The 27938-nt window shown below is 48.9% G+C and overlaps 1 protein-coding gene across 1 annotated transcript; it reads right to left on the bottom strand.

The window, feature by feature from the left end:
• Positions 1-509: 509 nt before the first annotated feature.
• Positions 510-27578, bottom strand: LOC144938542 (NIPA-like protein 2). The gene is made up of 11 exons (XM_078866462.1): positions 27290-27578; positions 24540-24608; positions 23242-23413; positions 19276-19335; positions 17815-17936; positions 14885-14981; positions 12535-12670; positions 10040-10128; positions 7143-7206; positions 6715-6800; positions 510-5805 (listed from the first exon to the last, which is right to left on the bottom strand). The coding sequence occupies exons 1-11, from the start codon at positions 27341-27343 to the stop codon at positions 5636-5638; spliced, it is 1119 nt and encodes a 372-aa protein (XP_078722588.1). The 5' UTR covers positions 27344-27578; the 3' UTR covers positions 510-5635.
• Between the last annotated feature and the right edge of the window lie 360 nt (positions 27579-27938).

Here is a 27938-nt window from a genome sequence, read left to right as displayed (position 1 = left end):
CATCATAATAATATGCCACGGAACTTTATCCATCGGGTTGATAATTGGGGGTATTTGGAACTGTTTCAGATTTCGCACGCCACTGTTACCTGTGACCGGGAATTAAACCTATCTGTTAAAGAGCTTCATAGCTCATCGGATTTCTCCAGTATAAAGATTCTGAAACCCAAGTCGCCGAGTACATAGCAGTGCCCTATTCACCGCACCACCGCTACATTCCCTACCAAGTTACTCATCTAACATTTACCCATTTATGGCTAAGCTGAACTCGGGGAGGTCCAGACCAAGTACTGATGGCACCACAGATCCAATCATCGGATTTAGTTTTACTCTGCGAGACGCAAAAATTTTACTGAACAAACGTCTGTTTGAGCCAAAACGGCGATACAAATGAGGTTTAATATGTGGGGGCGAAAGTTTCCGTGTCAGTGAATGCGCGCACGAAACGACTCTGGACAGACGGCAGGGCCCACGAGGGAGAAATGCCAGCAAGGAGATGATGAACACGGTGTCGTTTAAACAAGATGCTTGTTTTTTTTATTGTTTGCTGTGGATTGCACACATTCATAGCAAACCGTCATCAAGTGGAACCGCGAAGCGCGCAAAAAAGTAATATAAGTTGTATACATTGGCGACAACAACAAAAACACACCAGAGGTTTAAAAGCAGTGCTTAATCTCAGACCGGAAGATTCCGGAACGCGGCTTAAATGGTCACACGCCACATCCATCTCACCTTACTGTCCCCACAGGATGATAGGAACACATGGTACAACAATATAGTATGATGGAGAGGCGTGTCTTGGTGGTGTAGTGGTAGTGCCTTATGCCTATAAGAAACTACTCGGAGCCTCGCAGCGTTTCGGAAAAAATGCCGAGTGAGAAATTAGACAGCTGCTTAGGAGCAAACTGCACTCTGTAGAGCATTTTTCTCGGCTTTCACATCTAAAGCCTCTGTTGCTCCCCATCAACATTTTACTTTTCAAAGCTTCAACCGGTTTAAAGTCTAGCATAAATAACAATTATTAACGCGCGAACAGGTTAAAAGGTAAACAAAACTCATTGGAATGCAAGTGCAATCGGACTGAAAATAAAGCCACCACCACCACCGTCATCATAATCACGAGTGCTCTTTTCTCGCTCTCTTATTGCTCTGCCTGGAACGTCAATCTATTATTTAACAACAAAAACTGAAGCTACCCAGTGTGCGGGCCGTACAACTGCACCCCCCACGTGCCAGAAGGGGCCCACAGCTGCCCGGACGATGAAGAGGCAGCGAAATTGTACAGGGGCCCTCATTTCATTCCTTGCACCAGGGCCCCTGTCAACCAGGGGATGGCACCACCCCTCCAATAATGCTGTATTCGTGGTCTCAAACAGACGCGTTTTAATTACAATATCCTGTACGTGTAAATAATTGATACGATTTCTATTCGTATAGCATCTGAATGAAGCTGCATCTCAAAACGCGTTATCCAGTTTGAGTCCATTGCAAGGCTGCGTTAATGACACAGGTAAACGTTTCATCTTCTTGGTTCTTTCGGTAAAGTCACGTACTTTGACTTTACCGAAAGAACCAAGAAGATGAATCCCTGCAGTCACGAAAGCTTTAAATCGAAAGGTAAACGTTTGTTTTTTATTTCTGCTCGTGTAACATTTTTCATTTGTCAATGGTGATGGTGACACCTTGTCAGTCAAGTGATAAATAGACTGTCCCATTTTAGCAAATGCCTTTACAACGAAGTAATTAAGCACATTTCTAAACAATTGAAATGCTTTGGGAAAAAATATATTCACTTACAAAAGCTGCTTTTTTTTTTCAACGCGTGTCCCTTTAAATAAACGAGTCTTCAAATTCTCCGCGACAGAATTTTACGCGATAAAAGTCAGAGGCGGTCACGCTCCGTTCGGAGAGTTCGGATCGCCCCCAGGTACTGAGACTGGCGCTAGCGGGCACCGTCGCACTCACCTACGGATCGTCGAGCTGGGCAAGAAGGGGGGGGGGCGGGGGGGGCACGGGGGTGTCAGAGCGCCGCACAAGCACCGTCGCGAACCTGGGTTTGAATCCTGGTTTCTGCCGTCTGTGAGCAGACTGTTGTTTACGTGGACCGACCTGATGGTGTTAGGTGGATCTGCTAAAAAAAGAAAATCCGTCCGTGCTACGTTTGGTTTTCCCCCCTCGTGTCGCATTTCCAGCTCTCCATTTTGATTTGAGAATGAAAACCGGACAATGGTAGTACCTCATGGGACTAAGTATTCATTCAACAATGGCCCACGGAAGCAGATCCCACAGAGCCACCTCAGAGTTCTTTTCGAGCGACTTCTGTTCCAGACTTTCCCACACTTTGGTAACGACCGATGGGACACACCCTGTCACTGCCTTAAAGCCCGAGTGTTAGCGAGGGGGAAGGCCTCGGCAACTCAACAGACGACGCGTGCGCACGCGCGTGCACGGGTATTGACGCTCTCTTTATCAGAAGGGAGCAACAACGTCCACGTTGCTTCCCAGGACAACTGCCCTGGTGGGAGTCCCAACAGTGGTGTGCGTCGTCGTCATCGTCGTCGATTCAGGGCTACGATTCTGTCCAGACATGGTTTGCGTTCATCGTGTTTAAAAATACTCCTTTGTTGTGTCCGCCTCGCAGCTGTCTCAATATCTCTCCGTTGACGTGCAGGGCTTCCGTTTGCATATATGTCGAATGAATTGTAAACATTGGATTTTGATGCACGCCTCATTAACTCTTAAGAATCAACTCTCGTCGTATTCAACTCCATTCCCACAGCCATTCGTGCTGTCGATTCCCTGCCCCAGCTCAAGTCAAGGTGCAATACCTTCCTCGCATTCCGCTGCTTATGACCGACTGCCTCCATCAACTCGATATATATAACATTGCCCCATGTTATTGTACAGTGTCTTGAGACGGTGGTGATATTTATACACTACATAAATACACACTTGAGGGTTTCTATGTAAATGTATGGGTCTCTATGGAAGTCTATGGGTGTTTGTGTCAGTCTATGGGCCTGATTCTTGGGATCCCTACGAGTCGTAGGTCTGCATGCGAGTCTACGGGTTTCTTGATCAGCCCGCGGTGGGCTGTATAGCACCACGAGACGTGGACCCGCTCATACGCCACGTCAATCCACATCGCATTGCCGGACTGACGATCCTTTACCCGACCGTTTGCCGTCACATTCCAAATCAATGCAGCCGCCGCCGCGAGTCACGGGACCGGGACACCCAACGCGGAGTTCACTCGACTCGTGCTCAAAGCTGCGCGCCACTCAAGTGCAACCGGAGCGGCGTTTCCACAAGACGCCCGTCGTCCGGCATCCCCGCTCGCACTCTCCGACGCGGACGCCCCACCGCCGCCCCCCCCCCCCCTTTGCATTCCTCATCACGCGTCCTCCCCCTCGCACGTCGACTCGAAAAAACACGCGATCTCTGTCCAACGAACGAAAAATGTTAACACTGCGTCCACGTTCACGCTCGCACATAACACCGTCGGCGATTTGCGTAAACCGCGCTGGTGCGCAGCAGCCGTTCGCGATCGAATGCCATCAACCGGCGATGGCGACGACACCCGCTTGCGTTGCCCCGCATAATTTTTTTATTGGGGACCGAATTTGAGGGTCGGGGCTCTTAAGTCAGAACTGTCCCCACCCTTCCCCACATCCAAAAAAAAAACGATAAAAAAAATAGTCAGCACACTGCGGTCGGTAATGCTCGCTCACCTGTGCAAAAATACACGCACGTATTAACGAAGGCACAAACGCACGCTCGCACACACGCTCGCCACACGCACGAGAAGCTCGCTCACCTCACACGCACACCGCACTCTCACATGTGCGTGCACAAACTACACTGCACCACACTCGCGCGCGCGCACACACACACTATTATGCACACAGAGATCCTTTGTAGAGCCTTTAAAAGATGGGCATGTGCTGCTAGCGGGCACCCGTTATGGACGACAGCACACAACGGGGGTGGTGTGGCAAGCACCACTCCCAGCCGCCTTTGTCTCCCCAGTGCGGACGTTGTTTACACACTCTACCAGGGTACTCATTGACTGAGTCGACCTAGGAGAGGAACAGGCCCGGTTCTGATATCACTCGCCACTGACGGAAGCTGTGGTCGAAAATCGAACCGAGGTCGCCGGGTTCGTAGCGCAGTGCGCTAACCACTGCGCCACGACTCCCCGCTTTTATGCAAAATACAAAAGATTGCTCCAATAGTCTTTCACAGACTGTTGGGGGCAAGTGCCGACAGTGGGCGCCTACCCACACTCCCACGCACACGCGCGCACGCTCAGGTAATGAAAATAATGGAACCCTGTGTAACGGCACCTGGATCGCATTGAAGCCGTGTGCCCAGGCCACAACCTTCAGCGCTTCCGAGACTCGACCGCGCAAATGGTATCAAGGAGGGGGATGAGGGGGAAAGCCAACTCTGTTCCTGGCCATCATCACCACAGTCGTCGTCATCATCAGCAACGTGGGGCCACATTCAAAATGCGAACAAAAACTTCCTAAACGTGCTTCCGTGCCGATGTTTTTTTCCCCCAGCGACGGAAGACGTCGGCGCATTGTCATTGAAATAAAATTTTAAAATGCCTTGACATTGCTCTCCGATGTGTTTTTGGGTTGTTTTCAAGGACCGCTGCTGAAGGCTCTCAACTCGAGCAGGAAAACGTCGGACATCGTGGCAAAACAACACAACCCGGAAACCACATCGCAGAGCTGCACAGAACAACGGCGGACACCTGTGCTGTATCAACACTCATGCCAGCAGCGTGCGGATTGGCCTCAATTAAGAGTTGCTTTAACTTCCTGGGCAATGGCCATCCTTCTGAGCGGAGGCAGGCCACAGCTTCAAAATATTATCCTTTTGTTTATATACCTCGTTATCTGGGCGATACAACAGCCACGGATTTACCAGTACGGATGAAATTAGACACTACAAAGAAGAGATGGGTTAAATTTTGATTGAAAGCTTCAAGAATATGAATAAGAGATGGGTTCTTGTGCAAATCGTGCCAATCTGCTCGGCAAAAGGAACTCTTACGAAAGATAAAAGTCCCAACAAATGCTCGAGTTCACGTGTGCGATGATCAGTACTGAGCAATCGGCTCCTCTTCTCGACACGATTGTCTCGATCGAGGCTCACGACTCCATTCACGCATCCACTGTTTTTTGTTCTCATCCATTGTAGTGAGTGTAGCGACCCCTAGTGGCTGCAGGGGTTACGCTAACCCCATTGGATAGGATGCAGAAAATCGATACGAACACGCGTACAACCCGACGCGTGTAATCGTGAGCGCAACATTCGATGCTTACCGACGATCTGACGCGTCGTTACTCGGCCAATTTGCAGGTTCTGCGTCCCAACGCTGCAATTCCGCGACCGCCTAGCGTACCCAAGGTGTATGTAGGCAAAGGCAGCGATGATCACGACGGAAACGAGGCCGTGCTTCCGACCTGCGCTCATTCACCACTGCTAACGCAGCCCGCCTCACCCCCCCCCCCCCCGCCTTGAGCGCTCTCACACTGCCAAGTCGGCAAAGCAGACAGTCGCAAACATTTCTACAGCGCGTCCAAGATTACACCTCCGCCACCCCCCGCCCCCAACCCACTCAATGCCGCGTGGAGCTGTAGGCGCCCGCCGTGGGGGGCAGCACGGACTCGGGGGGCGGCAGCGACGTCGCCGCCGTTTGCTGCTCCCGCTCGCGCTCCTCCTTGACGAGCGTGCGGTACGAGAAGGCGAAGGGGTCGGGGGTCGCCGCAGCCAGGCCCGCGGTCGCGCCTGACACGCGCAGGCGACGGGCGAGTGAGAGAGAGAAACGCGCACGTCATGTGATTGTACTTCCCCCACACCTCTGATTAGCGTGGTTGGCTGCGTATGGTGCGAAACAAGTTCAACATACATGCTATACTACACTACTATACACTATACCTTACACTATGCACCAAACACTGTACACTACACAACACCACGATACCAAATTAAAGACTTAATCTTTAGAACTGCTTTTTGTGATTCGTTTGTGGTCCTTCCCCAGCACCTCCGATTAGCACGTTTGGCTACGTATGATGCGAAAGAAGTTCAACATACGTCTAAACATACTTGGTGAGCGATAACTGCACTGGAAAAGGTAAGTGTATGTATATTGAGATTCGTACGCAACCATACGTAGCCACATGTGCTAATCGGAGGTGTGGGGGAAAGACAACAAACTAAACACGAAAAGCAGTTCTAAAGAAATTAGTTCTCAATCTAGATGATTTAAAAGTGCATAACTCCAGTGGCTTCCTAATATCGGAAGACGGCCGCAGAACCGCATCCGAAAGCGCGCGCTGCAGTGATGGCGGTGTACGATGTGTAATGAACGGACAATTAGCAAACGATGTACAATGCGCCCGATCTAGATACATCTCAGAAGCCCAGCAGCGAGTGAGCCTGGCACGTCGTGCTTGGCCGAGTGAACACCAAGCACGACCGCACTGTGATAGGGTTTGTGGGGCTACACGGTGTGCAGAAAGGAGTGCAGTAGAATCAATTGTACTGTACTTATATGCTCCCGCAACAACACTAAACTGCACCCACCCCACGCGGTGAAGTATGGCCAAACAACCCCCAAGATTGCCATGGCGTGGGGAGGCCCTCATCCAGTATTACAACACGTCCGCAACGGTCGATCGTCGTGGCGCTCACCGGTGAAGTCGGCCGTGAGGAACGGCGATGGCGTCTTGCCGCGGTTTCGCGTCACGAGCAGCACGCCCAGAGCGCACAGCAGGCACCTGCACGGCATCACACAAAGACAAAGGTCCCCCGTATATAGCCGTACAACCGACTGTCGGGGCAAGTGCCGTTACGGCGGGCAGCATCTGTGAAGGCCGGCACGGCACACGACGGGGTCGGTGGCTAATGCCGCGACAGCAACACTGGTGGTGGCATCGGCAAGCAAATGCAGTACGGTTTATTCCCCCTTCAGTGCCTCTCCACTCTATAAAGTCACGCCCAGCGATTCATTAGGCCATTCACACTGCGTCGCGGCAAACGGTGATACACTCGAGAAATGATATATGGCACGGCGGGAGATGGCGATGGAAACGGCGCTCCACCACGTAACCGTCACTCACCCCAGGATGTAGAGGAGGACATTGAGAAGGGCTGCACCGTGAAACTGCTGGTAAAAGATACCACCTGTGACAAGCACACACACAAACACGCACGCGCACACAATCACGCGCACAACGACCACACGCTTAGTCTGGATAGACTGCTGGGGGCAAGCGCTCTTAGTAATAGTGCTCCGGAAAAAAAAAAGGCTCCTGAAACTTGTGCCCAGTGTCAATAAAGTTATACAAATCTGGTCTTACACATACACACCACCAAAGTTTGCTTTCGAATAGAAGGGAAAATAGTGTGCCTTATAATCTGGAGAATATGGTCATTATCATCATCATCGTCATAGTCTGTACCCTTTGGTCAGCTTATTAGCAATCTCACACGCAGAAAAGCACACACTCATGGACGCACATGGACGCCCATACTCTTATATACACCACACACATGCATCAAATACAAAAATTCCCACACTCACACACAGTTGACATGGCAAAGGCCCAGGATGGGTTGAGATAATCGCCACTCTTGTTAGCCATGGCCAGGAATTCAAGTCAGATAAATGGGTTGCAGCGCAGTGCCCTGACCACTACATGACTGCTCCCGAAAGACAAAGATCCCCTACAGACTGTATGGGCAGGTACTGTAAGCACGCACCTATTAAGGCCACTATAGCACATGAGGGGGTGGTGTGACAAGCACCATGCCAGGTCGCCTTTGCCTCCCTAGTAGTGACGTTTAAACATATCAGGTACTCACTGAAGGCTGAGTCTACCTAGGCGAGGCCCAGGAGCGGTTCAGATATCATCACTGATGTTGGAAATCGACTCAGGTCGCCAGGTTCGCAGCGCAATGAGCCGCACACACACTCGTTCACTCACACACACACGTGCGCGCACACCAGGGGATAACGGATTTGTGTGCTGTACCTACTATTATCGTATGCCCGAAGCACATCTTACATAAACGCAAATGCAAGGTTGTAAAGCTGCAATAAAATCTGAAACTCATTAAAATCCCAAGTACGCCATCAAGAAGGGAGGACGCACCAATGCTCCTGCAATCGGCAAATCATGCGGCGTTAACAATACGAAATGGAAATTTGGTAATTAGTGTTTTCACTCGGGGTACATTAAATATAGGCAGCTCCAGAAGAAATCTTCAAGGAGGGGTGCAATAATGCCTCATAGACCGTCACCCCTACTGCCTCCCACCCAGCTTCAACCTCCAGTTACAGTAAAACAAAATAAACACGTGGATTAGAGAATGTAGAAAAGTTAGCGACATCACATTCACTGGTGAGAAAAGAGAAAGCACCTCCAAGCAGAACTTAATTATCGTCCATAATGGAGGGTTTTTTGGGTTAGATCCGCCACCACCCGACACAGCCAACTAGTAAGGGTTGTCATGTAAACAGAACTTGCCAATTCGTCACTAGTACAGCACACCGGTGTGTTGGAGAGCAAAGCCACAACATTTACAAGCTGAGTACGACGTTTTGCCGGTAATTACAACCAGCTTCATCAGGCAACAGCCAGATTTGGAGACATCCTCTTGTTTCATTCGACGTCTCTACATATAAAGAAAAATGTTATCAGTCCATTGGACTCTTGGCTTTCGAGACCAATATTAACAAGCAGCATTTGTTTAAGCCAGCAAACGCTGGACCGGTTTGAACTTTCTGGGTCTCAACAGCGGAGTCAGGCTTGTTTTTACAAATTCTGCTGGTTTACGAGATATCATTTGCAACAGCACTCATTCTGAATAAGCAGATCTCCATTCTGTGTCTCCATCAGCCTTGGGGTCACGACACTTCATCTGGAAGGGATCATTGCCGTGGTTGAGACACGTTCAAGTTCAAGTTCATTTATTAGGTATAGCCCTGTGAGCCATTTGGCTCTTGAATTGGGTGCAACCACAACAAACAAAAAACAAAAACAAGCGACGGAGTGGCAGCCGAAAGGAATGGAATGAGCATGACATGAGCCGTCCAGCGTGGGAGACAGAACGATGAAACCAGCTCGTGCACAGGCACCAGATGAGCGCTGTTATCACGTGAGCGCGACAGAGGGTGACGGCTGTGGGGAGGGGCCTTCATCCAGCAGTGGATTGCTCATTGGCTGATGATGAAAATCAAGACAACATTTTGCAATGTCTACTCGTCAAAAAAAACCAAGAGATTGAGAAATAAAATGCGTTCTTTAATTGACAGTTTTACCAACCAAGTGAAATTGCATACGCTTGGTAATTGCATTGCGACGTGTGCTCATGTCTGAGCCGCACGTGCCAGGTTTTAAATTGCCCACTGCTATTAAGGCTGACACTAGGGAAGTGGCCAGGTGGCTCAGAGGTCAGAACTACGAGCCACCACCACCACTTAGACCTTGCTTTTCGAATCGGGGCTTCAGACGCCTGCGATTAAACTGGGTTGTCAAGTGCAGCGAGATGGTAGTCTTACAAAAACTGGTGACCCAATGACTGCGCATAAAAATAATCTATTGATTAATGTGGCATTTTTACTATGGTAAAAACAAAATCTGTTTCGCTGCCATGTGAAGAACATGTCTTTGTAGCAGGGCGTGTGGATATAAAATGTAACTTCAAGGAATAACAAAAGTAGTTCTGAGATCTCTCCTCCAAGTGGTCGTTCGCTCTAACAAGGCGATGCGCTACATAGTGCGAGCGTTCAGTATAGGAGTGTCTTTTCCTTGAAGAACCAGGTGGAAACCCATACAGAACAGGGAGAGAAGTCCACACAGAACAGCACCCGAGTCGGAAATCGAACCCGGGCCATTCTCGCTTCGAGGCACAAGCGTTACCCGCTGCGACGCCACCCTGCCGCCAATTCGGAACGGGGATTGCCGATGCCGGCGCAGCCAGGTGCGACGGATCACACTCCCCGAGTTTTTACCTGCAGCCACAGAGCTGATCGTGGAGAAGATGTAGTTGATGGGGATGACGCGAGTGGAGCCGAACTGCTCCGTCGCCTGCCACAGGAAGCTGCGGATTGCAGGAACGAACAAACCGACAGGCCGGTCCGGTTAGGAGAGGGCCTCCAATTTGCGAGGGGATGTGATGGTACAAACAAGTTAGACTGTTGCGTGAATACGGTTACTAACTCCTAAGCATGGACCATGTAAATCTTTGCATTGTCCCATATATACACAGCTCTCAAACGAAGCAATTGAATGGCTAAATCACTCACAACCGAGTCTCGACTAACAGTCGCTCTTCACTGGCAACACGAATGAAGAGGTTAACATAATAATGCAATAGCTATGGAACGCTTCCAACATGCAGATAGCCCAAAGGGACACCATGCTCTTGCGCATATTTGCAACGTTGTGCTCTTCGCTGCGGTTTGCGGTCTACAGGTTTTGGGCAACCCCGTTAGATCGATGTGGCAAGTCCCGAACAGCGACACGTTCCAGTAAAGTTTGGTTCATATTGGGTCAGACCCGTCGCCGCCCACCCCACCTCATTCCCAGTTACGGACGGAGAGAGCTGATGCATAAACACTTTCAGACTCAGTTGGAAACGTACGTACGGGCGACACACGAGTTTGGCATGGCAGCTTACACTCAAGTGCACGTGTTCTCATGGACGTATGCCAAGGATGCTATATTGTGATAAACAATATTTTTGAACAAAGTGTGGAATGGCCAACCTTGCATAACTATAGAGTTTAGTATTGTTGTGGGTGAGCTGTGTGGCGAGTTTGGTACTGATTGAGTAAGGGGTATCCTCGTTTTCTTGACATGTGAAGTGTTCTCAGATGGACAAATGGAAATCTACCCTGGGCATAGCAATGAGTAGCCTAGCAGCCGTTAATTACAAACTTACCTCATTGTTTTATATTTCATATTAACATTCCATTACGATTACAATGCTCGATTAGCCAGCCAGCGAGTTCAGTTAGTACAGAACGCAGTGTACCGCACCCTACATTGACAGAGCTTCTAGAACTCCAGTTGCTCGTGACCCACAAAGGCATGTCGCTCTCCATGAGTACCAATCTTCTCTGCTCAAATACAAACTCAGGGCCAGATTCTTAGCCCAGGCCCACTGGGATTTTTGCACAACAGTGTTGGTGTACGGTGCTTTTTCTGCAATATTTTGCTGTCTTTTCTTGGATTTTCTGTTTGCACATAGTCACTTTAAGATGTTTTCTTGTTCATGTTTTTGTTTTTTTGTTTGTTGCGGTTGCAGCCGATTCTAAAACCGAATGGCTCACAGGGCTATACCTAATAAATGAAACTTGAAATGAAACTTGAAACTTGGCTCTGCCTCTAACGGTCAGGTTCATTGTAGGCTGGAGCCGCTCAGTTGCTTCCAAAGACGCATGAGCGAGTGGACTCAGCCATGGCTTGGCTGAGGCTCGACTCAGGCTCGGCTCATGGAAATCTCGAGCGCGGCCGGGACAACGATCAGAGCCAACTCTAGCTGAGCGTGGCTTTGTGCTGGCTGAATTGAGCCACAGACAAGCCTGAACCGAGCCGTGATAGGCCCAAGTCATAACTTACAATAGGGGCCTCATTATAGCTAAACAATAGCAATATGTGACAAGGAGAGCGCCGATTCAAATCTAGATGGACATCCTGTGTGCCAGTACGCATGCGTTCGTGATGCAGAGAGCATCGATTCAGATTGACGTTGACATATTGTGTGTTGTGCGTCTCATAGAGACATAGGCCGATTCAAATTAATTAGCTATCTCTAAAATCAAGCGGACCGTGATTCACAACCATCACGCGTGTGCCGCACGTAGCCACTTGTTAATCTGCACTCAACCGTGGGTGAGTTGAATGTACAGAGATTGAACACGGCTATGAGTAAAATCAACCTTTCTAGACAAAGTCAAGGGAATAACATTGCAGTGGTTCCCGCACGCAACGAGAACGAATCCGGACGAGGATCTCACCCTCGGTGACGTGGACACAATGGTGGAAGGGACGACAGAATACTGGATCGATAGATGCAGCGGTAAAAGTAGATGGAACGGAATTGAGATTGAGCCAAGCGATCATGCCGATTCTAGAGCATGACTGAATTTTTGTCCGGCCCAATTTCCGCTAATAAGCCGATGGCCAGGGACAGGATGGACGATGATGATAATGAAATTGGTGAAACTGGAATGAGGTAGCATGGTGTGTCGCAAGGACTGGAGTAGCTATGGGACCCTTTCAGCGAGGACTGAGCGTGTTTTAGACACGATCCATTACTATGGCAAGAGCTTCCGATCTTCGTATTACCAGGAGCCCCGTTGGTGTGGTGTGAATGTTTTCACGCGTGACCTGTGCGTGTGGGTGTGATGGCCACGTGAGTGACAACGGTAGCAGTTAGTAGCGGTGCGGCGTGGGCAGCATTTGTGTTTGTGTGATCGTCGGCGTGAACGCCGCCACCCACTCAGCCTGGAAGAAGGCGGAGCTCATCATAGTGACGAGCAGCACGTAGAAGATGGGGTAGGTGAGCTGCATCCTCCCCGCCACGGACAACACGAGCATCCCTGCCACGCCCTGCATGGAGATCACGGCCACGGAGCCTACGCGCAAGTCGCACACACGTCGCGCAGACACGCGCGTCGGACGATGCAACGTCGGTAGAGTCGCAGAAGTCACCGGCGCCACGTGTGGTGGCCGCCGCGAGCGCCACCCAAGAAGCTCGCGGCACGACCAGACGGGCGCACGTTGCGCATGGCACCGTTACACACACACACACGCCATGCACGCACAGGTCACCCACACTAATAGGACCAATACCGCCCACATACGCGGAACGCCACCCACGTGGCCCACACCACACATGCCACACATATCACAAACCATGACACCCATGCAACACAAACATCACACACACACACCATGCAAGCTGTTACCTTTATCCACCACGCATGCTAACCCATACCGCACAAACCATGCTACCTGTGTAGCTCATGCCAAACAAGGACATGATACACACCCACGTCATCCGCGTCACCCGCAATGTGTTAACCACGCCTGCTTTAAGCCACCATTGTGGCATTCACAACCACAAGCCATATCCACGACACCTTTGGGTTTCAACGTTATCACAACTGGCCGAGTGACTTGCTCCATACCATTAAACAAAGCCTGTGCTCAAGCCAGGCATAGTGAACTCCATGTATAGTCCTTTTGTGAAAAACTCACTGCTAGATGAGAGCCTGCCCCACGCTATGCAGATTATGCCTGACCTATCTGACCACACTACACCAAGCTAGCCAGTGCAGTTTGGTATGTATGTGTGTTGAACTTCTTTCGCACCGTACGTAACCAACCGTGCTAACCACTGCCCTGGGGTTGCTGCTCTCGGTTTATAACCACCAGCTCTCGGGGGGCCACCACTATTACGCAGGCGGCTGCGTAACCTAGCGGTCAGTTGCACAATGTCAGGCACGCAGTGTTCAATTTCCATGCCAAGGGCAGAAGGGGCAATGAGAAGGCTGACCGACGGGCAAACGGTGGCCCCCCCCCCCTTGGGAGCGGGGGTGGAATATAACCCGGCAAAAACCGATTTCAAACAAGCAGGTGCCGGCAACGGAAGCGCCGGTAGAAAGAGAAACCTTAGCCGCTAAATCATGCACTCGCATTCATGTATGTGCAGCACAAACAAAAGACGAAGATCCCCCGTGCAGCCTTAACAGACTGTTAGGGCAAGGGCTGTCAGCGAGCACCTATGAAGGCCGGCATGGCACACGAGGGGGTGGGTGGCCAGCACCACGCCCGACCACCTTTGTCTCCCGATTGGCAATGCTTACACACTCGGATCGCCGGGTTCGTAGCGCAGTGCGCTAACCGCAACACCACTGCTTCCCACAAAGACACGTAGTCACAGACACACCTACATGAACACATACATAAATGCACACATACAAGAAAACATCACGAGACTGCTACTTGGATTTAAGCTCTGAGCCAGTGATCTCCCAAGAGTTTAGTTCAGTGTCTGCACACAGGGTTTGGCCGACACCGATTAATTTAACAGCAGCTGTGTTTTCGGCACGAATCACACCCCTGACATCACAGCCACACCTGGCAACGACATTTTTTTGGAAAACAAGGCAGGCCAACTCTCAGTTTTATACACGCTGCGGCGATGCACACCAACGCCCTGAAGGGTAAGGGTTTGTGGATCACATAGAGAGATTTGTCAAATTCCCTAACCCACTGGGCTGCGATGTGGCCAGGGAATGGAAAGTACCGGGGGGGTCTGTGAGCCTGTCTCCTGAACTTGAGATGCAGCTATCCTCTCGCGTGTATGGCGTGCTGTCATTCAGGTTCTCCGGTTTTCATCCCACCATGAAGCCAAACACTCATTCATGGAATTGACCAAACATCTCAACGCAAGACCATCTTAGAAAAGTCTTGTGAAACTTTGCTGGGTAAAAAAAAACACCCATTATTCTTATTATTGTTATTCAGCCCACTTACAGGCCCATTTTAAAAGGTCACTTTCACTTTGAAATATCAACGGCCAGGAGATGACAGTACAGCAAGAAGGTTCGTGAAGCAGTCTGCGTGGAGTGTTACCCCCCGAGCTTTGCTCACTGTAGCTAATAAGCCAGTCCAGATGATGAGGCCTCAACTGGTCTCAACGCTGGCCTCCCTCCTAACAGGCTCTCAGCCTGGGCCTCGGCTAGGCCTCGTGTCGTCCAGGCAACTACCTCAGACCCAGCCTCGTGGATCCCGGCGTTGACTCCAAGACAGACCTTTACCAATGAGGGACGGTGGACTCTTACCGAGAAGGGCGGCGAGCGCCAGCACCATCAGCACGCTCTGCACCTCGCGGTGTCGGTAAAAATACAGCAGCAGGCTGAAGGCAACCATCTCCACTGACTGTGCGTGCGTGTGTGTGTGCGTGTGTGTGCGTGCGTGTGTGTGCGTGTGCGCGTGCGTGTGCATGCCAGCGTCCATGCGGTGTTTAATGCCATTGTCGGCAAGTGGTTGTCGGTAAGAAGACGGGCAATTTAATAGACAGGATATATTTGGGAGAGGAGACATGCAAGGAGGATGATTAGAATATTGCATAGGGAGATGTGTGTATATATATACGTGTGTTTGTGTGTGTGGAATGAGGCAGGCACAAGAGGGAGGACACAGGAGGGAGATGGTGAGTTAGTTGCATTTACAGCGACATGCTGGCAGATTATATTTACCTACGACCAAATCTCCCTGAATGTGCCCAATTTCAAGAGGCATCGGTAGCTAAGCAGAATCTCGCCTGGTTAGCATTTGTATGGGAGATTGTTTGCCAATACCAGGTGCTGCAGGCTTCGGCTGCAAAGTGGTTACGAGATGGTGGTATAGCAATGGATATTTTTATTATCCATCTGTGCGGCGCTTTGAGTGTTACCACCTCGTGCACATGCCACGACAGCGGAACCCTCTTTAACAAAAAAAGTCTTGAGACTTAGTGAGGCTATCCTCGATAAAGGGCGTTGTATTATTATTTTTCTAAAACGTTACAGCGTGCAACAATAACGTGTGTTACGTAACATCACCATGCAACTTCTTGGTTCTTTCGGTAAAGTCACGTAGAATAATAAAATAATAAAAATACAACATAATAAAATAATTCTCATGACGTTTCAGCCAGAGTCTGTCTCCTCGACAGACCTGTTCTCCACCTGAGAACGGCTGCTTGCGTTGTGGCCGAAACGTCGTGAGAATAATTTTATTATGTTTTATTTGTATTATTTCCATTCTACGTGACTTTACCAAAAGAACCAAGAAGATGAATCCCTGCAGTCACGAAAGCTTTAAATCGAAAATCACCATGCAAAATAAGTACTTATACTGTATATATACACACACACACACAAGCGTTATACTTGGCGAGCAGGTCATGTGGAGGCAAGTCCATTCCATTAGCGAGAGCATTCAGAGACAAGCCAAGTGTGAAAAGCTGGGCTGACGTAATGGTGGCAAGTATGAATGAATGAATGACCGCGCGTCACTGGATTAGACGCCGTGGTGGTTTTAAGATATGTCCTAACAGCAAGGCACCTACAGTGTGTGGAACGCGTTTTAAGGTGCAGCAGAGCCTCTCCCAATCTTAAAGGAAGGGTGGGGAACCTCGGGCCCGTGGCCTCTACCCAGCCCGTAACTTCACTTCATACGGCGCGTGGCCACTAAACTAACCATTTTGATTTTACCAGGTAAGGCCCACTGAGCTATATAGCCCTTTTTTTCAGAAGCGAACTGGCTGTCACAAATTATATCTCAACGAAGTGACTTATCACGTGGTAATTTATAGCAGCCAAATACTATAAACGCATTTAGATTCGAAATGGAGGGGAAAACTTTACCCTACCACATGATATCGCGTGGATTTTTCCACACGACTAAGGGGAGAGACATGCAAACTCCAAATATATATAGGCCCCCGGGTCGGGATTGAACCCACGAACTCCTGCATACCAGGCGAGGTAATTAGCATCCCGCCACCGCAAAGCCCCTACATTTACATTTATTGGCTAACCACGACAAAGCCACTGTTAGAACTAAAGCTCGGATCTTTCCGATTGTGTGCCCACTTGCCTGATCGCCGACCCACCCGGCCGGTTCGCCGCGTTGGGTTATTTTGTCAAGGCTCAGTCACTTGTCACCGCAGCAAAGGCAAACTCTAATTGTCCGTCGAGTTATTTTTGGACAACGCTAAGCCAACGGGTGTGTGTGCGCGCGTTTCATTTGCGTGCCGCCAAAGAAATTTGAAAGTCCAACTCGGCCCTTGGGAAAGAAAAGGCTCCCCACTCTTTGCTTTAAAGGAATGCCGATCACTGGCGCTAGCTACGCTTGAGTGCAGGCCTCTGGGTGCAGTTAAGTGGCCACAACTGTGCACATTGAAGTGGCTACACTCTTCTCAGCTCTCTCTTCAAGCCCACGTGAGCTTCTCTGCAGCCATCTGTTCAAGCCAAATCTTTATAAATATATAAAACAACAACAACAAAAAATGCCCTGAAAGTTCAGAAGTTTAACTAACCATGGAATACTTTTGTTGCAGTTCCATAAGCCACCTGCCACCTTCCGGCTTCCGCATATCAGGACCCGTTTCGCGAGTTGGACCAATTCTGTCCGATTCATCGCGAAGCACGAACCCATGCCACTACCACCAGAAATGGGGAAATCACCAAGTGAGATGGGGGGGGGGGGCTTTGGTTGTTCTGTCCAGACGTGGATGTGGCCAATTGAGCTCCGATTCGTGACAGAGTTGCTGGATGGCGTCGAGTAAAACACGGGTGCCCCCCGCATCTTGCAAGACATTAAGCCAATGGAGGAGGCCAAATAGCCTTTAGAAAGGGCCCTTATCACCCGCAGTGGCATGAGCAAGCATGTGGCTCCAATATAGTTTAGTCTACGCTTCATCCAGCAGTGGACTATTAAGAGGGCAGTAAGCACGGTGGGCTGGAGCTCGACAGGTGGTCGAAAGAATTTGATACGGGCGAGCGCGCCACAACTCATTGGCTAATTACGCAACTATTAGGGGTAATTACGTAATTCGATTGCCAATTGCCTTTTCATGAGCCCCTTTGAGTGTAACGTCTCTTCAAGTTTCCCAGTTGGCAGAGCGGAGAGAGAGCGTGCGGGAGAGAGAGCGTGCAGGAGAGAGCGTGCTGGAGACAGTGCTGGAGAGGGAGAGCGTGTGGAAGAGAGAGCGCTACTCTTGTACCACATAAAGGAGGCACTGCCAGCCCACGAGGCGTTGCACCATCACCGCGGCAGATAGCTCCAGCGCAGTGTTAGGCGTGAAGGCGCCAATGAGGTACACGCCAACCACCACCACCACCGGGCCTGTCCGCATAAGCACACACGCGCACGCACAGTGACAATAATAGCCTCCAGTGATGTCAACGACCTAACAGAGAACGGCTTGACGACCACGTAAGAGAAAGATGTGGCACTACTTGAGCATATTGGCACAAGACAGAGGAAAGTGGAATCACATGGCAACAAGTGCATTGAACACCTACTATGAGCTGCCTGCCCATGGATCATGATGATGATGTCAATTAATTATGACGATTCAAATTTTTTTCCCATGTTGTCTTATTTTTACGAGGCATGTAACCATTTAGCAACACCCACAACCTCAACAAAGTAAATTCCACGAATTGTAACAATACGGGGCTAAGATTGACGTCTAAAATCAATGTGTTATTGTCTCTATTATTAGGGATTTAAGAATTCAGCCTGGAGAAATAGGAAGGATTTTCATGAAAGGGCCTTGCAATTTGATTCCGGAATTCATTTCTTTTGTCGTATTTTTACAAAGTGTGTAACTATTCCCTCCAACCCATAGCAATTCAATGAATTGTAACGAAACGAGGTTGTGACATGAGCCAAGAATCAATTAATTTTTGTCTCTGTTATGAGACATGCAAACATTTGGCCCCACGTGTCCACGTGTATGTGTATGTGTGGACACATACACACAATGGGTAGTGGTAGTGTGGCGGTTAGCGCGCTGCGCTACGAAACTCGCAACCCGGGTTCGATTCCCTCTCACGGTCAACACCGGTGACGATCATCTGAACCGGTCCTGGGGCTCCCTTAGGTCGACTCAGCCTCAAATTAGTACCTGATGTGGTGTGTAAACATCGTCACTAGGGAAACAAAGGCGGCCGGGCATGGTGTTGGCCACCCACCCCCTCGTGTGCCGTGCCAGCCTTCATAGGTACTCACCAACAGCACTTGCCCCAAGTCTGTTAAGGCTATACGGGGAATCTTTGACTTTGTCTTTGGACACCCGCGGTATGTGTCATCACGGGACCTGTTTGACCATACTTCACCGTGCTGGTGAGTACGGATTGGTTAAGGTGGGGGGAGGTGGGTGGCTAGCACCGGTTCATACATCACTCGTCACCGATGTTAGCCTTGGCCGAAAATCGAGCTCAGGTTGCCAGTTTCACAGAGCGGAGATGACGTATAACCACCAGCCGATGTGACATCGCAGTGATTTTGAAATGCGCCGGTGGCGGGGGTTGGTGACGGGGTACTTGAAACCGCAGACCACCACTCGCTTTCGACCGTCCCCTTGTGCAGCGCGGTGACTTGAGGTCACTAAACGCACCGTGTTGATTATTTATCGTTCGTTTCAGACACAATCAAGACTCCAGACGATTTTACTCACCAGCTGCGTCAAAGGGTCGCACGCATTCCTTCATGAACACAGCCCCCAGCACGCTGCTCGCTGCAAGTGGTGGAGGCAAATGGGGAAGAAAGACATGATTCCATCATCAACATCATCAACATCATCAGCTATAACGCTGAGCGTTTTGAGATGCAATTTTCATGAATGACGCTCAAATTTTTGTTTATTATTTTAATGATCACTCCACTGCTGGATGAAGGCTTCCCCCAGCTGTGGACATCGCTCGTGGTCCTACAATGCAATAATCCAACTGGAAAGTGCACACGAGCCGATTACATCGCTCCATCTCCACGATGGACGCTCTCTGTCGGGTGTGTTCCCACCCTTGGCTGCCACTCGTTTATTCTCGCCCGTCAGCCATTGACCCTTCTAACGATGTTCTACTAATCATGCCCAATTGCCTTTCCCAAGTCAATATGATGTTTTGACTAACAGAGGTTCTCTAATCCATGTGTTTTTCTTTCTGCCTCTCGATAAAATCCTTTTTCAATATAAGTGTTTCTGATTCAAGTAGGAAGTATTCAACTTTTCTATACTTTTGGGGACAAACGCACGTTGGAAAGCGGTGAAGAATCAGCGCATGTGCAAGATTCTTTTTCAATGTTTACCATTAGCAAAGCTTTCATGTCAGATTTTACATAATGTACTTTCAAAATTCTTGTTTTTTTATCTTCTATCTTACATTAATTTTATTATTACATGGATTTCAGAAATATAGATTTAAAATCAATCTTAGATTGCTTTCATATTCTTGGTTCTTTCGGTAAAGTCACGTATAAGAGAAATAATAAAATAAAATAAAGACAAAACAATTGTTTAATACATTTTACTTTATTTTATTATTTCCCTTCTACGTGACTTTACCGAAAGGACCAATAATATGAATCCCGGCAGTCACGAAAGCTTTAAATAAAAATCTAGATTGCTTTGTTACACAATTTCAAAAGCCTGTTCACTGCACTGCTGGCAGAAGAAACTCGACTGGAACAAACTTTAGAGGGTATTTGGTCTACTCTTTCACATTGACCGGATGTATTAGAAGTGGTTGTACCCACACTTTACCCCACCGCATGCAACCTTCTGATCAGCCGTGGTGTTACCCATTCATACCACCGGGTGGACAGAGGGGGTGGGAGGAGATTTGAGGAACCTTCCACCATCGTTTCAACCGCAAATGGAATCAAGCAAGCGACCTCTGGATTGCAAGGGGCGCCATGGTGGCAAAGAGATGTTAACTACCTCGTCCGGTATATGGGAGGTCGTAGGAGCTCAACAGAGCCACTTTGTTGAGCTATCATTTTGTGACCAGGTCACTTCTGAAAAAGAGCTATATACATACAGTAATACCTTGGATTGCGAGTAACTTGGTCTGCGAGTGTTTTGCAAGACGAGCAAAACATTTTGATAAATTATAACTTGATAAACGAGCGAGGTCTTGCAATACGAGTAGTACGTACAGTATACGCTTTGTCTGCCAAGCGTCACGTGATCACAACTGAGCGGGATTGTGGGTAATCGTCTCCCATGCTCGGTCTCAGCCGACGTGCCTCACTCGTATAGTCAACATCCGTGCCAGCGTATACTGTTTACTATAGTGTTGTGACCACGTGTATGTGCGTAAAGCATTTTATTATTTTGTGTCCAAGTATAGTGACTGTTCTTTAGTAAATGTACTGCAACAATGGGCCCCTTCCTCCTCTCCCCTCTCTCTCGTCTCCGTCACACCAGCCACGATTAAATGCAATTAATAAATGTGATTACTTTATATTACATTTAAATAATAAAAATATAAAAAAGTATTTTATATTAATCATTTTTACATTAATATTTCTGGGTTGTGGAACGAATCATCTGAGTTTCCATTATTTCTTATGGGGAAATTCGCTTTGATATACGAGTGCTTTGGATTACAAGCACGTTTCCGGAACGAATTATGCTCGCAATCCAAGGTTTTACTGTAGCTCAGTGGGCCTCACCTGGTAAAAATAGACAAATGAAAACAAAACCAGTTTAGTTTATAGTTTTAGTTTAAGTCCAATGCAATAAAAATTACACCGCAGCAGCTTCCTGAATAGTTTAACACCTCTGTATATATATTTATGACCTGCTGAAGCCTTCAACAACCCCTTCCATTCAAAGGCTTGTCAAACGTTGGCGGTGGCGTGGACTTTGTCACGCAAGTGTGATCGACCGTGTGTTTTCCTGCACTGCATTTCTTTGAAGGCAATTGCTTTTCCAGATCAGGCAATGTTAATATCATACAGTCTACTCCAACATTATAATTCTAGCTTATAGCTAGCTAGCTTATAAGGAAACATTATGAATACACATGTTATCCCCATGCTTCAAATGGGAATCCTGAAATAGAGAAAAACCATGTCACCTGATTAGGCTTCCTTTAAATAGGTACAGTTAATATGTTAACGTAATACATGAATCGATTCTAATTGTATTATGATTATTCATCAGGGACAATTATTACATTTGCTTACATTATTATAAATGATCGTGTATCTAGTAGCCTATAGTTTTAGGTACTGGTAGAGACAGGGCCTTGTAAAATTTTATTTTAATTTTGCGACATGAATCATAGAAGATTTGCAACAATTTTAAACTCCATTCCCATTCGTTTTTGAGTTGCGAGTTGACCAGTAGCTTTGTAACATAATCTAAAATCTGGGTAACGTAATCATCTTCATGGGGGGAGGAAATTAAAGCGTGAAGTTTCTAGTCATCATTTCAATTATTACACTGTGCCTGTCCCCCATAGGGAGCCCAGAGCCATTATAAACACAGAGACCGGAGCGCATTCTGTCCCATATGGGGTGACGGGAATTCGGTGTGAGCTTTGCTCTAAAAAGCAATGACAGCTATAGTTGAAGAATCAGAATATTTATACTGGAGGAATCCTATGAGCAATAAAACTCATTTCCACAGATGTCCAGTAGGCAACAGAGGCGGAGGACATACGTGAAAACAGCGGAGGTATTCAAATGTAGAGGCCTAACGTGGATGCGATTCCAGCGGCTCTTCGGTGAGAGAGACAGACGAAGGACTCTATCGCTTGTTGCCCAAGGACACAGCGGCCTCCGTGGCGAGATGTTATCACCGTTGCCTGGTATGCAGGAGGACGTGGGTTCGATCCACACCCTGACGCCTGCTGCTGCTGTATATTTGGAGTTTGCGTCTCTCTCTCTCATCATCATCATCACGGTGGTTAGATGTTAACTACCTCGCCTGGTGTGCAGGAGGTCGTGGGTTCGATCCAGACCCTGACGCCTGCTGCTGCTGTATATTTGGAGTTTGCGTCTCTCTCTCTCATCATCATCATCACGGTGGTTAGATGTTAACTACCTCGCCTGGTATGCAGGAGGTCGTGGGTTCGATCCAGACCCTGACGCCTGCTGCTGTGTATTTGGAGTTTGCGTGTCTCTCTCTCATCATCATCATCACGGTAGCTAGGAGATGTTAACTACCTCGCCTGGTGTGCAGGAGGTCGTGGGTTCGATCCAGAACCTGAGGCCTGCTGTATATTTGGAGTGTGCATGTCTCTCTCTCATCATCATCGCGATGGCTAGGAGATGTTAACTACCTCGCCTGGTATGCAGGAGGTCGTGGGTTCGATCCAGACCCTGACGCCTGCTGTATATTTGGAGTTTGCGTGTTCTCCCCGTGGTTGTGTCGATTGCTCCCGGGGTCCACCGGTTTTTCCCTCCACATTTAGAAACATGCGTTTTCAAGTATTTGGCTGCACTAAATTTCCACGCGATAAGCCACTTCGTTGAGTTATCATTAGTGGCCAGTGTCGCATCTGAAAAAGAGCTACACAGCTCAGTGGGCCTTACCTGGTAAAAAATATAAATATATAGCAAAGCTTATAGCTGACAATTCTAGCTTATAGCTAGCTAGCTTATAAGATGGAAGATTTGTCCACATAGGTCTTACCCACGATGGAGATGGCGGCGACGGGCGCCAGCAGGATGATGGGCGCAAACCCGTACGCCACGAAGCTTCCCGTCTCGCCCAGGACCATGAGCACCAGACCGAGGCGCCACGCGGGGCTCTTGGCGTACGGGTGAGCGCACTTGCCCAGCCCGGCACGCACGTGCACGCTCTTCTACATTGGGGGAGCAGAGAGGGGGCAGAGGGGGGAGCAGAGAGGGGGCAGAGGGGGGGCGAGGTCAGGAACACAAGGGGCAGTCGGTGACAGGGACAGAGGGGGTGAGGTCAGGGGTCATTGTGAACATTTGGGTCATAGTAAACATTTGAAGAATTGGCAGAATGCGAAGTCGTGGTTCAACTCCTTTTTATTCCGTTTTTAGCATTTAATTTGGATATTTTTATCGTTTATTCTGTCTCATTTGTACAACTTTGTTCGCTCCACAAGCTTAAATGTAACATTAGCATGTAATTTGCATGAATTAAAGATGATTAAATCTTACCCACACATCTCAATGCATTCATCTTGAGCACATCAATCTATGCTAAATCTGTGAATCAATACTGCTATATGCTTACGGTCCAGGGATACATTTTTCTAGGTCGCTGGTAGACTGGAGTAGGGGCGCATGCGACTAGAAGCCTCTCTGTTGTAGCCACAGTCATCGCGAGAGGTGTTACTGCATGTGGTGCCCCAGGTGCAGAGATATATTTGTGAGTCGCTGACCTAGACACACACAGCTGATATGAAGTCCTGCTACTATCCGTGACCTGTGGTCAGTCGTAAAGAAAATCCCTCAAGTGCTTCGTTTTTGCCGAGTGTGCACGGAATTAAAACTGCAAACTAAGCGTAAACATTTCCCGGGTTGTTACACCACAAACCACTGCCTTTAACCCATACGCATCCTGGAAACAAACCCTTACACAAGATGCCGAAGTCAGATTAAAATCTCCTTTAATTCTGTGCTCATCAACCAATATTTTAACAACATGGAACTGTGCAATGCCACAGGATGAAGGCCTCTCGAAACTGCCACCACCTCTTGGGCACCAGGGATCTAATGATCCATCTAGCACCTGACAATTAGCTGATTTCATCACTCCATCTCTTCGGTGGCGGTGCATTGGCTTAACATGAGTCAAAATGCGTGTGTTTATGCATCGCAGAGTGGAATCTATTTTATTTTAGATTCCACGACAATTGGAATCGAGAATGGATCCCGTCAAGGATGATTTTTTTTTAATAATTGTGATCATGGATGAGCGATCCTCGTGTCAAGTAGCGCGCACGCAGTGACACTCACCTGCAGAGAGAACGCCCCGCTCAAAAGGAGGTTACAGCACACGATGAGCAGACATCCTATCAGTTGGTTCTGCAGGGCACAACAACGTTCACCATCATTCACAGGCTTTCAGCTGAGAAGACGTCAGAGAAATAGTTGCTGTGATAACCTTTGTGTTGTTGTGCCTTTTGTCTATTATTCTTTTTTATGTAGCTTGGTAGTAGGATTTTAATTTGCCTGGTTGTGGTTGTATATGGGATTTGGTCCAAATATATTTAATTAAGGTACAGCATTGTGGGATGCTATTAGCGTGAATGACGCTATATAATAATGAAAGTATCATGATTAATTCTGGATTATTCAGGGGGAATGGGGGAGAGGAGGGCTAGCCCAGATCAAACTAATATATGGATAATGAAAAACATGTTCATTAGACTACAAAAGGTAAAGGTGCAGCCCTGCAATTTCCTGCTCATGCAATGAGAGGGAGCTCGAAAGAGCCCCTTTAGAGGGTATTTGGCCTACTGTTCCACACCGTCCGCAAGTTTTAGAAGAGGTAGAAAAACAAGCCGTACTGAACTCCACCACACATGACCTGCCGAGCGACTGTGGTATATCCATTTAGACTGTTTGGTGGACAGAGGCAGGGAGATTTAAGAAAAGTGTCTATTTGTTTCACCTGCTGCGCTGGGAGATATAATCAGCGACCTATGAACTGCAAGTCATGTGGCTAGCCGTTATACCATGGCAGCATCCCTGGCGAAAGAGTACCGTCTTGCTTTCATTGTACAGTCATCCTGAGAGCTGTATGTTTATGGACTTTATCACATGTAGCTGCTCAGAAAAAATGTTCATTATAAAGTATTTTTTTTATTCTTAGAGCTGCAAGTTACCTTAATTGGGTGAAAGAAACAAAATACAAAGCTATGTTTTTTTGTGCAGTTATTGGTGACTGGACTGAGACCGTGGTGCAGTGGAGAACCCGGTTCAAACAACTTTGTATCTCAGTGGTGCCGGGCTGAGTGTCTTGTTCCCCCTAAACCACCATCCCTTTCGCCGCGCATAACGGATGTGCACATGTTCATGCTGCTCATGAGCAGAATATTTATTTTTTGTTCTCTCTAAAGGACACACATTTTACTCCTATCCTTTCCACATTCACATGTTTTCTTTAGTCAAAAAGTCAGCCAGGCCAAAGCCACCCATCATCATCTTGGCCTTAGGGTCCTCCCCATTCCTCGGTCGCCAGACTCGTGGAGACCAATCCGACCGATGTCCGTATCGGCAATCCCCCCCCATCCCGTACACTAAACACGTAAACCCAGTTACGGTGGCATGTGTTGTAACCATAATAAAACAACAATGTTCTTTCTTGAACCAGTCGCATGGCTCTGACGTCAGTGTACTGGACTCGCAAACACACGAAAATAAGGGTTCGTCAGTTTAAAGAGATCAACAGCGACTGACCCATGGAAGGATGAATCCTGGACTCAGAAACGTGGATTGTATCACAAGCTCGTGTCCCCCTAATGAACGTGGCGAGCATCGCCCCAAGCCAACCGAGCTTGGGAAACGCATTGACTTTGACTGGTTCGTACCAATCATCACTATCGCTATCACCAGCCATGCTGATTACCATCATCATCATCAGCCCCCTGATGAGTATGGCCTCAAACCAACCTCGTTGGAGCAGACACTTTGACGTTAATGTAACAATCTCCACCACTGCCATTGCCAACAATTTTATCATCACATACCTGTCAACCCCTTGTCAGTGCCTTGCCTTATTACAGACCAATGCAGACCTTATTGGTCACCCCGTGCCCCTTATACATCAACGTTCATCCTTTGAAGTCCCATCACAAGGAAGAAACACAAACAAATAGACACATATTTTTGTGCCCGTATTGAAACGGCTGTACGCTGTATGGACCTGAGAACTCAATCTCCCTGCACAAGAATACGGGGTGAACCCATGTGGGTTGTCGCGGAGTGTCATCATCATGATCATCGTTACCGGACAGATCGTCTAAATAAGTGCGTCGCAACGCTTCGATTGGGCACGGTGCCAATTTGATTTGTGCATAACATCGCACCGTCCGTAGCTATTGCAGTAACGAATAAAGGGCAACCCGTGCTATCGCCTTCCTCAGATACATAGCAGATGAACAAATACAATCAACGCATCCACATAAACCTCACCGAGTCTCAAGACTCCTGAGAGGCAGAGGAGGGTGGTGGTGGTGAGGGTGGTGAGGGTGGTGAGGGTGGTGGTGGTGAGGGTGGTGGTGGTGGTGAGGGTGGTGGTGAGGGTGGTGGTGTTGGTGGTGAATGTGGTGGTGAGGGTGGTGGTGGTGGTGAGGGTGGTGGTGAGGGTGGTGGTGGCGAGGGTGGTGGTGGCGAGGGTGGCGGTGGTGGCGAGGGTGGTGGTGGTGAGTGTGGTGAGGGTGGTGGTGAGGGTGGTGGTGAGGGTGGTGAGGGTGGTGAGGGTGGTGGTGGTGAGGGTGGTGGTGGTGGTGGTGAGGGTGGTGGTGAGGGTGGTGGTGGTGAGGGTGGTGGTGGTGGTGGTGAGGGTGGTGGTGGCGAGGGTGGTGGTGGTGGCGAGGGTGGCGAGGGTGGCGGTGGTGGTGGCGAGGGTGGTAGTGGTGGCGAGGGTGGTGGTGAGGGTGGTGGTTGTGGTGAGGGTGGTGGTGGTGGGGGTGGTGGTGAGGGTGGTGGTGGTGGTTGTGGTGGTTGTTGTTGTTGTTGTAGCAGCAGCCGCCGGGACTCACCCACTCGTCCGCGGGCGCGGTCGGTGTGGGCGCCTCCGCGGCCTCCCCCGTCATCGCCCGGACGTGGGAACTTTAAAATCGTTTAAGAACCTTCAGCTTTGAGAATAAAACAATGAAACAACCCCCTCCAACGCGTGCCAACTTGCTAACAACGAGAGAGAGAGAGAGAGACAGCGGTGGCAGTCAGCCCACCCGCCTGCCCGGCCGGCTATCACCACACTAGGCCTCGTCCCCGCCGCCCTCTTGGATTCTGGGGGCGGCCTCAGCTCGCGGTGACGTCACGCGGCACCGGTGAAGCCTCAAGCGGACAGCCAAACAGAGTTTAACCACACCACCACAGGGTCAGCCACACCACTACAGGGTCAGCCACACCAACACAGACACCACCACAGGATCAGCCACACCAGCACAGAGCCAACTACACCACCACAGAAGTAACCACACCACCACAGACACCACCACAGAGTTCGACCACACCAACACAGAGGCAGCCACACCACCACAGGGTCAACCACACCAACACAGAGCTAGTCACACCACCACAGATTCAACCACACCACCACAGAGCAAACACACACCACCACAGCAATCGGCCACACCACCACAGCAATCGGCCACACCACCACATGTTCGGCCACACCACCACATG

This window comes from Lampetra fluviatilis, chromosome 22 (genome assembly GCF_964198595.1).
Source record: "Lampetra fluviatilis chromosome 22, kcLamFluv1.1, whole genome shotgun sequence".
NCBI lineage: Eukaryota > Metazoa > Chordata > Hyperoartia > Petromyzontiformes > Petromyzontidae > Lampetra > Lampetra fluviatilis.
Note: the sequence above shows the minus strand (reverse complement) of the source record. Positions and strands in the feature narration are given on the sequence as shown.

Coding starts and splice junctions, on each gene's coding strand:
- LOC144938542 (XM_078866462.1), bottom strand. CDS start 27,343: ATGACGGGGGAGGCCGCGGAGGCGCCCACACCGACCGCGCCCGCGGAC. Junction 17,937..19,275: donor GCGACCCTTTGACGCAGCTG/GTGAGTAAAATC, acceptor TTATGCGGACAG/GCCCGGTGGTGGTGGTGGTT. Junction 7,207..10,039: donor GATCAGCTCTGTGGCTGCAG/GTAAAAACTCGG, acceptor TGCTTGTCACAG/GTGGTATCTTTTACCAGCAG.